General features: G+C 48.5%; 1 protein-coding gene and 1 long non-coding RNA gene across 2 annotated transcripts in view; one reads left to right on the top strand and one right to left on the bottom strand.

Moving 5' to 3' along the window:
* Positions 1-2,132: 2,132 nt before the first annotated feature.
* On the bottom strand, positions 2,133-7,503 carry LOC149120334 (uncharacterized). The gene is made up of 3 exons (XR_016225801.1): positions 6,194-7,503; positions 3,671-3,804; positions 2,133-2,346 (listed from the first exon to the last, which is right to left on the bottom strand). It is a non-coding gene; the product is annotated as an uncharacterized LOC149120334 (long non-coding RNA).
* Positions 7,504-7,606: 103 nt separating this feature from the next.
* The window catches only part of ARPC1A (actin related protein 2/3 complex subunit 1A), a 29,326-nt gene continuing 21,525 nt past the window's right edge, over positions 7,607-15,407 (top strand). The window contains exons 1-2 of the mRNA XM_002721868.6: positions 7,607-7,701; positions 13,971-14,063. Coding sequence (XP_002721914.2) covers positions 14,000-14,063 — 64 coding nt within the window. The 5' untranslated portion in view covers positions 7,607-7,701; positions 13,971-13,999. The remainder of the gene's footprint in view (positions 7,702-13,970; positions 14,064-15,407) is intronic.

Below are 15,407 nucleotides of genomic sequence, written 5' to 3' on the forward strand. Positions count from 1 at the left end.
AGCCTCAGCCCCCAGCATTGGGCTCCTCTCCAGCACATTCACCAGTCCTGGTGTGGTGTGGCGACTTTTTATTCCTGGAGTCCACTGGCCCTGATCCCACTTCTCTGTCACAGCAATGCTCTGCTTCCTTCAGGATGCAGTCCTGCCATCAGCACCCAGAGGTGACAGGGCTGGGCCGCCAGGGTCTGCTGTCCATGTCCGGATCCAGCCTCCCTCCTGACATGTTTCCCCTGGTCCGCCGCAGGGTTGTGGGGATGTCTTAGGAAGCCAGTGCGCTGATGAGCACTGAGCCTAGACCTTGCCTTCGTGTTCACAAGCCACAGGGCTTAGTTTTCCAAGGCAGCATCAGATCCATTCCTGCATACATTGACCAAACCCTGAACATGGGCCAGGCCTGAGATCTGGAATACAGAGGTGAGTGAGAAACCAGCGTTCTCCCTGGAGTCCACGATCTGGTGGAGCGGGAGATGGAAACAGATACTACAAGGCCGTGGGCCAGTGTTCTGGGACGCCATCGTCTGCATTTCATGGGAGCATCCAGTTCACCCCAGGGTGGTTAGGTGGAGCCACATCCACAGGGACATGACCTGTACTGGAGTCCAGAGCAGTGTCACTTGATGGGTAGTCCCTGACTGCCCATGATGACAACAAAAGCACAGAAACTGGAAGATTTTAGAAATTTCTGTAGCAACTGGCACTATGACATTCCAGTGCATGATGGGTATATTTTACAGAAGAAAGAATCTGTTTCTGGTAATGGTTAAAATTTAAAACCAAAAACATAACATTGATAAAATATTTTAACTTTTTTTATTTATTTGACAGATAAAGTTAGACAGCGAGAGAGAGAGACAGAGAGAAAGGTCTTCCTTCCGTTGGTTCACCCCACAAATGGCCACAACGGCCAGAGCTATGCTTATCTGAAGCCAGGAGCCAGGTGCTTCTTCCTGGTCTCCCACATGGGTGCAGGCGCCCAAGCACTTGGGCCATCCTCCACTGCCTTCCCGGGCCACAGCAGAGAGCTGGACTGGAAGAGGAGCAACCAGGACTAGAACCTGGTGCCCATATGGGATGCCAGCACCACATGCGGAGGATTAACCAAGTGAGCCATGGCGCTGGCCCCTTAACATCAGTTTAGAAGAATAAGTAAATGGATGCTCTACCAGGCTGAAGAAAAAAGGTAATTTGAGAGAAAGACCAACACATACAACAGCAGAGAAATGGGATTTACAGGTGGGCACAGCGTGACTGGGGCAGAGTGGTTCAGCATGAGATGAGAGCTAGAGGGTGAGGGGAGATGAAGCTAGCAAGGTAGGTGGGGGTAAGGCTCCCATAAAGCTCACAAACAAATCTTAAAAATTTTAAAAATCCTTTTGTGGGGTCTGATGAGCAGTAGCTTTCTTCTCCTGGGAAAACACACCACAACAGCGAAGTGAGTCTCTTGGCCCCTCATGAGACAGCACAACTCAGGGACCACTGGGTCCCAGGGGATCACAGATGCCTGTGTAGAGTTCAGGTTACTTGACCATGCCAAGCCCAAAGAAAGCAGCTCTCAGCGCCTCCCAGCCTCACGCAGAACAAACCAGCCACGACCCCAGGGTATCTGAAGAGGAAGGAAGCCTGCGCAGAAGTAGCCCAGCATCTCAAGAAGGGCCTTTCTCACAAGAAGGGAGCAAAAATGTCAGAATCCCCAGCTCAGCCCACATACTCTTTTCTCTCTCCCTCACTCCCTCTCTCTCTCTCTCTCTCTTCCAGAGTGAACAGCAGTCCACTGAGAGGAGGAAGATATGAAAATCAAAAAGTGAGCCTATCCTGAGAAACTTTACTATGCAAAGGAAAGTACAAGCCCAGAGAGAGGAAGGCGCTGAAGAAAACAGGTTTGGGTGTAAATGCACTACCAGAATAAGGCGTAAAATCAGTGTGGCTTCTCAGAGCAAAGTATGGTATACAGAATCTACATGAGAGCAACCACAGGTCTGTTGTACTTGAGATCCTACAAGTTCATGTCAAGGGTGGCATGTGGAATGTCTGTGACCTGGCGGTTTCTAGAAAGAATTCTTCATCTTGAATATTTTAATGCCTTGTCCCAATACAGCTCAAATCAAAGAAACATGAAAAAGGCTGACTAGAGCTTGTCTTTATTTTTTATTTACTTGAGAGACAGAGAGAAATAGCCAGACAGCACTCCCATCAGGTTGTTTACTCCTCAATTGTCTGCAATGGCCAGGGCTGGGCCAGGCCAAAGCCAGGAGCCAGGAACTCAATCCAGGTCTCCCATGTGGGTGGCAGGGAATCAGCCACTTGAGCCATCAGCTGCTGCCTCCCAGGGTCTGCATTAGCTTGGAGCTGGAATCAGAAGCCAGAGTCAGAATTAAACCAAGATGCTCAAATACAAAATGCAGGCATCTTAACTACTAGGTCAAACAGACACCCCCAGAGTTTGTTTTCAAATGAAGAAATTTTATTTTTCTAAGACTTCCAAATCCAAAGGCAATGCAATTGCTGAGTATCAGCGTTTTGTTATATCTCTTTCTCTTATTCATAGGCCTGCTTCTATTGGAAACCATGAAAATTATGCAATTTTGGTGAGCTTCTCTCCAAATTTTGAAAAGGTTCACCAGAAAACAGAAGACAAATGAGGTTCCTTAAAGTTGAAAAAGTTGCAGAATTGCCTGAGGGGACATGAAGACCTCTCATGGGTCAGGTCCCACAGGGCCCTCCAGGTTTGGCCTCATCGTCTCCTAGGAGACTTGGACACAGGCAGAGCAGCTCTGACGCGGGTCATTTCATGTGTTCTCTTGTTCCCTCAGCAACCAGAGTGTGCCAGGGCTGAAACGTGCACATGGTAAATACGTGCACGTGGTAAATACAAGGGTACTTCAAAAAGTTTGTGGAAAATGAATTAAAGGTTTTATTTTGTTATAAAAAATTTTTAATCCAGGCAGTTTTTTTATAATGTCCATTTTGTATGAACTTTTCCTTATACGCCTGGATTTTTTTTTGCAGTGAAATGTACTTATCTTTTAACGCTTTCTTTCCACATTTTTTTGAAGTGCCCTCTTATGTGTGGAGTGAATTAATGACAACATGAGCTGCCTCCCAAGGTAGTCCTCCGTAACATTGCCAGAACATTCTTCCTTAGATCAAGCTGAGACCTGCCCCCGATGCTATCCACATGCTGACCCTAGTTTTGACAACAAAGACCCTACAGAACAGCCTTAATGGGAGAGAGTCTTCATGGTCCCTTCAAGTTTTCTACTACTAAGTCCTTCAATTTTCCCCCACGTGACAGAAGTTTCTCCAGTGAACTTCTGGCCCCTGATCTGGTTCCATTCCTCGCTTTTCTAGTTTTTGGAAGGCTCCCTGCTAGTTCATAGCCCTCAGAATACATTGAAAATGACAGATCTTTCACACTCCAACCTCTTTCCTACCCACTGGCAGACAGAAATCACCTATCATGGTGGTGGAGGGAAGGATACTGTTTCTTTGGTGGGCCTCTCTCCATCTTCCCAAAAGGCCATGTCACACTTGCATTAGTTCTGAACAGGACACTCTCTAGGCAGCTCCTAAGATAAAGTTGATTCTATTGATGAAATTTGCCCAAATGTGCAAACACTGCCCTCTTGTGGCAGGGTCTCTAACTGCTGTGTGTGCATTTCCTAGGACATACCAAGTCACAGGATCTTGGAACTCCAGTTGGCCCTCAGTTGCCGGGAGAGAGCGCTCAGGCTGATGGCTGGACTCTTCAGATAGTGGTGTGTCTAGCAGTCCAGGCAGGGTGGAACTGGCCAAGGAAGGGCAGGGCTGGTCAAGGCAGGGTGGGGCTGTATTAGCAGGGCAGAGAAATAGGGGCCTGCTTGCTGTTAGGTAGGTGAGGGGTCAATATGGATCTACAGCTTTTTGTCCTTGCTCCATCACCTGGGAAAGCAGCGGAGGATGGCCCAAGGGCTTGGGTCCCTGAACCCACATGGGAGACAAAGAAGACATTCCTGGCTTTGGCCTGGCCCAGCCTCAGCCACTACAGCCATTTGGAGAATGAACTAGCAGATGGAAACTTTCTCTCTCTGTGTGTGTCTCTCCTTCTCTCTCTCTGAGTAACTGCCTTTCAATAAATAAATAAATTAATAATAGTAAAAAAGCTGAAGCTCCTGTAGAACCAGACAGGGCTGATGTTCTAGTTCAAAGGCAGTCAGGCAGAACTCTCTCTCTCTCTCTTACTCAAGACAGGGTCAGCCTTTTGTTTGATTCAAGCCTTCAAGTGAGTAGATGGAGGGCAACCTGCTGTACTTGATCTACCAACTTAAATGTCACCCAAAACACCTTCACAAAAAGACTCGGGATAATGTTTGGCCCAATATCTGGTCTAATCATGTTAACACATAAAAATAATTGGATCTTTTCCTGGGATAGCAATACACAGTAAGATGCTCTCTGGCAATGCTGGGCAGCAGCAACAAGCCATAGTTCCCAGTCGGCCACACGATCATCAAGGGACATGATCACTATTCTAGTGTGATGTCCTGCTAAGCTTTGATGGCTGGTGAGTTTGGGGTAATAAACACATTTTAAAAAATATTTGTAGGGGGCAGCGCTGTGGCATAGTAGGTAAAGCCGCCCCCCAAAGTGTCAGCATCCCATATGGGCGTTGGCTTCCCAGCTGCTCCATTTCCAATCCAGCTCTCTGCTATGGCCTGGGAAAGCAGCAGAGGATGGCCCAAGTCCTTGGGCCCCTGCATCCATGTGGAAGACTAGGAAGAAGCTCCTGGCTCCTGGCTTCAGATAGGCCCAGCTCTACCCGTTGCAGCCATCTGGGGAGTGAACCAGCAGATGGAAGACCTCTCTCTCTCTGTCTCTCTGTAACTCTACCTTTCAAATAAATAAATCTTTAAAAAATATGTGTATTTATTTGAAAGACACACAGAGACAAAGAGACCTTCATCTGCTGGTTTACCCCCAAATGCCCACAACAGCCAGGGTTGTTTGGTCAGGCCAAAGCTAGAAACTGAGAACTCAATCCAGGTCTCCCACTTGAGAGACAGGGAGACTACTTGAGCTGCTGACTACTGCCCCCAGCATTAGTGGGAAGCTGGAACTGGAAGTCGAGTCTGGATTCAAACCTGGCCCTCTGATATGGAATGTAGGTGTTCCAATCAGTGTCCTAAGCTTGGCACCAAACACCTGCTCCTAAATACATTTTCTATTTATGATCTTTTCAAGCTACAATGGCTTTAATGTGTACATCAATTCATCATAAGTCAAGAAGCATCAGGGGCCTGCACTGGTGGTGTGGCATAGCAGGTAAAGCCACTGCCTGCAGTGCCATGCTGGTTCGGGTGCTAGCTGGTTCGAGTGCTGCTCCACTTCCAATCCAGCTACCTGCTAATGTGCCTGGGAAAGCTGTAGAAGGTGGCCCAAGTGCTTGGGCCCCTGCACCCATGTGGGAGACCCGGAAGAAGCTCCTGGCTCCTGGTTTCGGATTGGTGCAGCTCCAGCCGTTGCAGCCATTTGGGGAATGAACCAGAGGATGGAAAATCTCTCTGCTTCTGCCTCTCTCTCTGCCTCTCTCTGACTTTGCCTTTCAAATAAATAAATAAATCCTTAAAAAAAGAAAAAACAGCATCAATACTTGGCACTTGGTCAGTACTCATTTAAATAAATATCTAATGACTTGAATCTTGACAAAATTCTGATTCAACCCAATTAATAAAGTAAGCAAAATCATCCCACGTGAGTATCCAACCCTACCTTCTTTCCAATTACTGTTTATTATTATTATTATTATTTTTTTTTTTTTGAGAGAGAGAATGAGCTCCCAATCACTGGTTCACTCCCCAAATGGCCAGAACAGCTAGGACTAAGCCAGGCCAAAACTGAGAACTCAATCCAGGTCTACCATGTGGGTGGCAGGGACCCAAATCTTTAGCCATCACCTACTGCTGCCTCCTACAATCTGCATTAACAGCTGGAATTGGGAGCAGAAGCCAGGAGTTAACCCCAGGCACTCCAACATGGGATCTGAGAGGCCTAACCAGTGGCTTAAACACTAGGCCAAATGTCTCTGCCCATATTCCCACTTCTAAATACCACCTTCGCTGGTATCAGTTTTTTATAAGGCAGTCTTCATTTTCAATACTCAATCAGTGCCATTACATAAGCCTAAAAAAGAAAAACTCAAATACTAAAAGTAACTCACCCTCCTTGGAACTACAGTGGCTCTTATCTCAGGACATGACAGCACTTGGGAAACAGCAGAGCAGGAAGCTAGCCCTGGTCCTGCCTTGAAGATGTTGATCTTCATCAAGTTTCTGGTGCTATTTCCTCACTTACAGAATAAGGTGGTTAAAGAGCCCCGTTTAGACCTAAGATTCCACTGTCTGGAATGACATAAAATATGCAATACATCAAATGGGAAGCTTTGTTTAGGCTGAAACACAAGATGCTGACTCAAATGGTAGAATCAGAGACTACTGTTAAATGCGGTTACTTTTCTGGGGTTAACCTTTCTTTTTCTTTCTGTTGTTGTTGTTGTTTTGTTTTTTTGTTTGTTTGTTTGTTTTTTGGCCACTATCAAGTCAGACTTCATGTTCCTTCACATAACGACCTGCCCTTTGTAAAGAGGTGGGATCTGAATAGACCATTATTGGTCTTTCACTCCAGGTACCGACTCCGCACACCTGGGGCTTGGCTCCTGCCTTCTGCAGACCCACGAAGAATCCTGGCTTCCACCGCTGCTGTCCTGCTTTTGCCAGGCTGTCTCTAGGAGGGGGTGGTTTATGGTTTATAATGACATTCCTGCTCTGTCCTTGCTCCCCCTATGACCAAAAACTCTGTAGTAAAATCAGTGACTTCGAGTGCATGAATGCGCCGCCAACAGTTGGATTAATTCACTCCAAACACGCTTAAAGTACAAAACTGGGGTGTCGGACGAGTTCACCTTTGTGAACACCACCCTCCATTCAGATGTTGGCAGGGAAAGACACGCCGGGAGTGGGAGGGGGATTTCCAGGCAGCGCCCACTGGAGGCTGGCTTCGGGGCATTCCTTCGAAACTGCCCTCCGCTGAGCAAACACATTTTCCTCACAGGTTTCGGGGGAGTTGCTAAGTCCCCCCAATTGTCATTTCCTGTGGCGAACAAGAGGTTCTAGCTGAGGAAGGGTCGAGAAGTTCCTCGGGGGTGGAGTCTCAGGTTTTTCAGAGGGGGCACAGTGGAGACGAAGGCTGAGGCTGCCCTCAGGGCACAGCAGCGCACGAGTCGACGGGTTTGGACTCGGATTCTCTCCAGGGAGAAAAAACTTGGTTGTTCCAAGTCCTTCTCGAAGGTCGAAGACCCCAATCCTCACTCACTCGTGGGACACAAGCGCTTGGGAAACGTCCCGTAATCCTGAAGATATTCCGGCTGCCTGGCCCGCACCTTCCACCCGCTTCTGTGGCGCGGCTCCTCAGGGACCACCGCAGGCGCTCGGACGCCCAGCCCGCCCCCGCCACCCCCGGCTCAGCCCCCGACTGCGCGCCAGAGCCGTGCGCATGCGCACCCCGCCCGGGCGGCCGCGCTGCGCAGGCGCAGTGGCCGTTTCCGGGATCTGTCAGCCGCTCCCTCTGGGCCTCCGTTCTCCGCCCGCGCCCGCCGGAGCCTGTTCGCGTCGACTGACCAGAGTCCGCGAATTCGCCGCTCCGAGCCCTTCCGCACCTCCCCAAGCCCAGGTAAGGGGCGGCAGGGGCCAGCGTTTGGCCTTGGTGGCCTCCAGTGCCTGGGACTTAGACCGCGGGGGCGGTGAGTTGGGGGCTTAGGCCGCGGGGCCCCGAGGCTGAGGGGGCCGACAGGGGTCTTCGCTGCCGGGCCTCGCGAGGAAGTGGAGGACCCCCGGGGCCACCGAACCCCCCACCCGCAAGTCTCTGGGGTCCCCACGCAGACAGATCGCTTCTTGCGGGGGTTCCGCGCCCCCAGCCGCCTCCGATGCCCCTTGTCCGGCGCCGCCGTCCTGTTTGCACTTGGGCGGGCATTGGTCTCGCAGCCCGCGCGTTCGTGTTCCTGCGGGAACATCCCGTGTCCGTCCCGTGTTCACGCGGGATGCGCTCCCGCTCACCGAGCGTCACGAGGGGCCATTCATCGCTTGCCTCGGTTTCTGCACCCGGGAGGGGCGCCCGTGGAGCGCGTACCTGCTGTCCGAGGCGGCTCTGCATCCTTGCGACGGGGGACCCTCCCGATAGGGCGGCTCTGCATCCTTGCGACGGGGGACCCTCTCGGGCCGCTCCTCTGCGCTCGGGTTGGCCCTAGGGAGTCTTGTATGTGGCACTGCCGAAGTGCCGGTCCTGGACCGGTGACTTGTTGGATGGCCCTGGGGAGATCGTTTGTCCGTGCCTCCGTTTCCCCACTTACCATAAGGGTCTTCTGAGGACCAAGTGCGATTACTCGTATAACTTGCATAGAATGCTTCCCTAGCCCAGGGGAGGTGCGCAGTCGATATTGGCTATTGTTTCTGCTTCGGGCATGGTTGTGCGTACCTGTCTGACCTCCCTTCCCTACCTGCCTGCCCTCCACCCCCAGACTTTAGGACCAGAAAGATCTGGGATTTATTTATGTTTCTGGCACCAACCGTGTGCCTACGTCTGCTGAGAACACAGTAGGCGCTTAGACTGTGTCTTTGGACTCTTTGATTATAAAGCCATCTGTTCCTTGTATTGCAGCCTTAGACTCTTTTATCTACTTCAGCTCATTGCCTGAATTACTAAAGCCATCTTAGTTCTGCCCTCATTTATCAATTTTAGCAGAGCTTTCGGTTTCAGAAATCCTGGGTTTCCAGGTCTCTCAAAACAGAAGAGAGGTTACCAATTTTATGCCTTAACTGTGTGGCTGCTTCCGACACGGGGTGTTCAGGAAGCCTCTGGGGTTCGTCTGCTAAAAGGAAGGGATCACTTTGGAAAATTAAAAGTCTTGCTTTGGAGGGAGAGTAGCTGTGTTTTGATCTAGTTAATATGATGCTATGCTAAAACGGGTCCTGCATAGAGACATTTAAGATGGTCTGCTCGTGAGGCTGGCGCTTGGAGTCAGAGCCTGTCTCAATGTTGGGGAGGGTGTGGTGACCTTGTTAGAGTACCTGTGCTAGGTTGGGTAATGAGGGCAATTAGAAACCAGATGAATCACAATCTTGAAAACTGACCCTGAACAGGAAACTGAAATTCACACTCGCAGGAATACTTTCCAGCTCCGGAGGAGTAGGGCCAAGAATTTGCAGCATAAGTTGACATTTCCACTTTCAGAGGATACTAACCAAGTTCAGAGGCTACTTCTACAGAGGATTCAAAAGCCCTGGGTCAGGAGAAGAAAGGGAACTAACCTACTGAGATCTATTTTGGGCGAGACTGTATACTACCTGTTTTCCATTTTGTTCCATTTAGTCCTTCTACCAGAAGCCTTGTGATTTCAGTGGGATATTAGAGATAGGGAGTAGCTTGTTCATGGTCTCATCCAGTATGTGTCCAAGCCAGGATTGAAACCCAAGTCCCCTTGACCCAAAGCCCATGGCTAGTTATACATGGATGTGACTGTCTGCTCTGAGTAGTAGGAAAAGCACAGGAGTGAGGGTTCCCTGGCATCATACCATTGCCAGGCAGTGCAGTCAGCAGCAGAAATTGGTTCAGTTTGATGTCACCTCCTTTTTGTCCCAGTGTCTCTCTAGCCCAATTAAGACAAAGATTTTCAGACTTCATTTAACTATTAGCCACAGTTTAGAAATTATAATTATTACCCTATGACAGAAGGTACAAAATTCATGCTATTAGAATTTCTTCTGTATTCACTGAGTTTGGTAAACGTAAGATGTGTTGACCAGGTACATTATAAGTTTGATAGGCATGAGTGGTGTCTTGGCCTGCAGGCTTGAAATAGCCACATGATTATAAAAGAAATATGGGTCTGAATGTATGTCCAGCTGTGGAACTTAAATGACTGAACGAAGTTAGAAAATAATTGTGCCATCCTGTGAAAGCTTTGCTACCGTGCTTGTAAAACTGAATTATAAAACTGAATTGAAGGAGACAGTCTTTGCAGCAGCACCTCTTTTTTTTTTTTTTTTTTTGACAGGCAGAGTGGACAGTGAGAGAGAGAGAGACAGAGAGAAAGGTCTTTCTTTGCTGTTGGTTCACCCTCCAATGGCCACCGCGGCTGGTGCACTGCAGCCGGCACATCGTGCCGATCCGATGGCAGGAGCCAGGTGCTTCTCCTGGTCTCCCACGGGGTGCAGGGCCCAAGCACTTGGGCCATCCTCCACTGCCTTCCCGGGCCACAGCAGAGAGCTGGCCTGGAAGAGGGGCAACCAGGACAGAATCTGGTGCCCCGACCGGGACTAGAACCCGGTGTGCCGGCGCCGCAAAGCAGAGGATTAGCCTAGTGAGCCGCGGCGCCGGCCGCAGCAGTACCTCTTTAACTGTACATTAAATGTGTGTTTTTGTTGCACATAGATATATACATTAAATAATTAATTTGCAGATTAGTTTTGTTTTAGTTAACAATGGAGCTTATCAGATGTGGTTTTTGAACTAAATTGCTTTTAGTTAAGGAGATCTCTGTGACGTGACATGTTATTTTGAGTAGCTCTGAATAAAACCAGTTGTGACAGAACAATTTGGGGTAAGTGTTTGATACCAGAGATGAGAGAAGCATTCAGTGAGCATCTGGAAACTTCCTTTTAGAGAATAAATTAAGCAATGTCATTTACAATTTTTTTTTAGATTTTTCAGTTAAAGTGGTTTTTTAAGATCTATTTATATACTTGAAAGTCAGAGAGAGAGAGTGCTATCTTCCATTCATTGCTTCACTCCCCAAGTGGCTGCAATGGCCAGGGCTGGGTCAGGCCAAAGCCGGGAGCCCGGAACTCCATCCAGGTCTCCTAGGTAGGTATCAGGGCCCCAAGTTCTTGAGCCATCCTCTTCTGCTGTCCCAGGCGCATGAACAGGGAGCTGGATCAGAAGTGGAGCTGCTGGGACTCAACAGACCCCCATATGGGATGCCGGCATCGCAGGTGGCAGCTTAATGTGCTGCACCACAGCACAGGCCCCAGTGAAAGTCTTTTTCTTTGTGAATTGCAGTTTGAATTCCAGAACATATAAAAGATGTAATGTCTCATTCTCAGAACGGAACGTGAAACGCTGTCAGTTGTGTGTCCGTTCAGGATATCAGATGTGTTTTATTTCATGGTGCACTTACTTCTTCTGCCCCTTGGGTTCCGCTTTCCTTGTGCCTCTCACATCCTCTGATGACCCTTCCTTTCATTCCCTGCTTTCATCAGGAACCCTGTCTCATTTCTTCTCCACCCTGTGTTAACATGACTACGGGCACCTGAATGTATTGCAACTTGAGTTTGTAGTGAGAGAGCCCCTTAGAAATGATAAAGTCAGGAGTGGTGGAAGACGAGTTGCTTTTCTGAAGAATTTCCTCCCATTTCAAGTAATGGTTGCTTCTTAAGTGAGTCTAGATTTGAGTATCTGTACAGAGAAGTTCATTTCATTTTTAGTCTAATGATGTTTAAAAAGTAGTATCACAACCCCCTGCCTGAATTCACCAGTTAACATTTCACCACATACACATACTCTCTGTTTTTTGGTTGTTTTTTTTTTTTTTTCCTGAATCAAAATAAGTTACAGAAGACATCGTGACTCTTCATCCCTAAACACTTCATAGTCTTTTTTTTTTTTTTTTTGACAGGCAGAGTGGACAGTGAGAGAGAGAGAGACAGAGAGAAAGGTCTTCCTTTTGCCGTTGGTTCACCCTCCAATGGCCGCCGCGGCCGGCGCGCTGCGGCCAGCGCACCGTGCTGATCCGATGGCAGGAGCCAGGAGCCAGGTGCTTTTCCTGGTCTCCCATGGGGTGCAGGGCCCAAGCACCTGGGCCATCCTCCACTGCACTCCCTGGCCACAGCAGAGGGCTGGCCTGGAAGAGGGGCAACCGGGACAGAATCCGGCGCCCCGACCAGGACTAGAACCTGGTGTGCCGGCGCCGCTAGGTGGAGGATTAGCCTAGTGAGCCGCGGCGCCGGCCCACTTCATAGTCTTTATACCCTGATAGCTAGGACATTCTCCTACCCACTGGCAATACCATAATCATAGCTAAGAAAAATGAAAATAGGCCGGCGCCGCGGCTCACTAGGCTAATCCTCCGCCTAGCGGCGCCGGCACACCGGGTTCTAGTCCCGGTCGGGGCTCCGGATTCTGTCCCGGTTGCCCCTCTTCCAGGCCAGCCCTCTGCTGTGGCCAGGGAGTGCAGTGGAGGATGGCCCAGGTGCTTGGGCCCTGCACCCCATGGGAGACCAGGAAAAGCACCTGGCTCCTGGCTCCTGCCATCGGATCAGCGCGGTGCGCCGGCCGCAGCGCGCCGGCCGCGGCGGCCATTGGAGGGTGAACCAACGGCAAAAAGGAAGACCTTTCTCTCTGTCTCTCTCTCTCTCACTGTCCACTCTGCCTGTCAAAAAAAAAAAAAAAAAAAAGAAAATAATTTCCATACTGTTACGTATACAGATTTTTCTGTTGTACAGCATACATCGTTTATTGATATTTTAAAATATATAGATTATAATCCTGTTTTGTTTATTGAATTTGTTTTTGATAGCTCTTTAAATTTAGAATGGTTCTCCCTTTCTCCCTATATTGCCTTTTTTTTTTTTTTTTTGACAGGCAGAGTGGATACTGAGAGAGAGAGACAGAGAGAAAGGTCTTCCTTTGCCGTTGGTTCACCCTCCAATGGCCGCAGCCGCAGCGGCCGGCACACCGCGCTGATCCGATGGCAGGAGCCAGGTGCTTCTCCTGGTCTCCCATGGGATGCAGGGCCCAAGCACTTGGGCCATCCTCCACTGCCTTCCCTGGCCACAGCAGAGAGCTGGCCTGGAAGAGGGGCAACTGGGACAGAATCCGGTGCCCCGACCGGGACTAGAACCCGGTGTGCCGGCGCTGCAAGGCGGAGGATTAGCCTATTGAGCCGCGGCGCCTGCCCCTATATTGCCTTTTAAAATATTTATTGATTTGAACGGCAGAGAGAAAGACAAGAGAGATCTTCCTTCTCCTGGTTCACTCGCAAATGCCTGTGCAACAGCCAGGATTGGGTCCGGCTGAAGCCAAGAGCCTGAAGCTCAGTCTGGGTGTCCTGTTTGAGCAGCAGGGACCCGAGTGCCTGGGCCACCGTTTGCTGCCTCCCAGGATGCACATTACTGAAATTGGAAGCCTGATAGGGGGTCTGTAGTCTTACCCCTGCACCAGTGCCCACGCATTTGTTGCCATTTTTGAGCAGTCTAAGATAATTGTTCTGTGGAATGGTACATGTCCTGGTTATAATTCTTTATTTCCTTCTGTGTTGTTTAACCAATTCCTCTCTTTTATTTTCTATAAACTGGAAATTAGGTCTGGATCATGATTAGATTTAGAGTCACTACTGTTGGCCTTGATGCTTTGTAGATAAGTGATGTTCCTAGGTTTCTCTAGGGTAGTCCTGTGACCTGTTGTCTCACTGTAATTATTAATAGTGTCCCTTTTGATCTCAAAGATATTCTGGTCTGGATGATAATTTGACTCACTATTTATAAGTGATGATGTACGCAGTTGCCACCCATCAGGGTAGATTGTTCCACTATTTGTGATTCTAAGTTTGATCGCTTGTTTAAGGCGGTGACTGCCAGTTTTCTTCATTGTGAAGTTGTGTTTTTCCCTTTGTAATTAGTAAAAAATCTGTGGTGTGATCATCTGAGACTGTGAATATACTGTATCCAATAATCTAATGGTTTGAGAATCCAGTGATGATCATTAATAGAATAAATTCTGTATTCATGATTACAATGCTAGTTCTATTTTAAATGGTTAAGTTTTGAAATTCAGATTGGTTCTTTTCTTATGGGGCAACAATGATTTATTTATCTCCAAACATATTAAGGTCCTCAGATAACTTAAATACTGTGTTTAATTCGTGATTTTGTTGTTGTTCGTTGCAGCTTTCTATCTTTTGAAAACACTAAGAATAATGTCTCTGCATCAGTTTTTACTAGAGCCAATCACCTGTCATGCCTGGAACAGGGATCGTACCCGTAAGTATGCTGTCAGCTTTGCTGCTGTATTTTGGCACCTTTGCTGCATCTCAGATTCAAGCACTTTTCAGATTCACATATTTCAGTGTCGTGTAGAAAGGACATAAAGCTATTGATACCGATTCACAAGGTACCCTGGTCAGTCCTTTGGCTTATAGAAAGTTCAGCTGATAACTGATAGATTCTTTGGCTTACGGGGCCAGCAGCCAGGCCCAGGGTGGCAGAAGGACTTTCCAGTGGTTGCATACCAAGTTAATGTTGGAAATGTTGCTAGCACTCAAGCCTTCTGGCTCCTTGTCGACCTCTTTTTCTACAGTACCACTTAAAGGTTTACATCAAATAGACCCCTTTCAGTACCCTGACAGCTCAGGGATCTTTTTTTTTTAAAGGTTGGTTTATTTATTTGAAAGGCAGAGTTACAGAGAAGCAGGGGCAGAGAGAGAGAGATAGAGGTCTCCATCTGCTCGTTCACTCCCCAAATGGCCACAGTGGCCAGACCTGCACCAATCCGAAGCCAGGAGCCAGGAGCCAGGAGCCTCCTCCGGGTCTCCCATGTGGGTTCAGGGTCCCAAGGACTTGGGCCATCTTCTGCTGCTTTCCCAGGCCATAGTAGAGAGCTGGATCGGAAGTGGAGCAGCCAGGACTCCAGCTGGTGCTCATATGGGATGTGGCTTTACCTGCTACACCACAGCGCCAGCCCCAACTTAGGGTCTTGTGCGGTTATGCCACGATGCCACACTCATCCAGTGTTTAATCAGAACATTACAACCTAGAAATAAGCTGTTATAGAGCTATAGGGTACTGCGTCCTTCATCAGCTTGAGTTTCTAGTCTTCTAGTACAAGCAGACTAGAAAGGGATAGAGAAGTCTCTTAGAAGTAGGCACAGTTTATGGGGCCAGCACTGTGGCATAGCAGGTAAAGCCACCGCCTGCAGTGCCAGCATCCCATGTGGGCACTGGTTCGAGTCCAGCAGTTGCGGCCATCTGGGGAGTGAACGAGCAGATGGAAGACCTCTTTCTCTTTCTCTGCCTCTGCTTCTCTGTAACTCTGCCTTTCAAATAAATATAAATATGTCTTTAAGAAAAAAAAGTAGGCACAGTTTAGCATACAAAGTGATCATCAAAAAGTAAAAACATCTATAGAGATAGATATATAATATTATGCCCATGAATTTTTTTTAAAGATTTACTTATTTATTTGAAAGGCAGAGCTATGCAGAGGCAGAGAGAGAGAGCACTTCCATCCACTGGTTCACTCTCCAAATGGCTGCAATGGTCAGAGCTGAGCCGATCCGAAGCCAGGAGCCAGGAGTTTCTTCTAGGTCTCCCACGCAGGTTGTAGGG

The sequence above is a fragment of the Oryctolagus cuniculus genome, chromosome 19 (genome assembly GCF_051225735.1).
Source record: "Oryctolagus cuniculus isolate XC-2025 breed Fujian yellow rabbit chromosome 19, ASM5122573v1, whole genome shotgun sequence".
In the NCBI taxonomy this organism is placed as follows: domain Eukaryota; kingdom Metazoa; phylum Chordata; class Mammalia; order Lagomorpha; family Leporidae; genus Oryctolagus; species Oryctolagus cuniculus.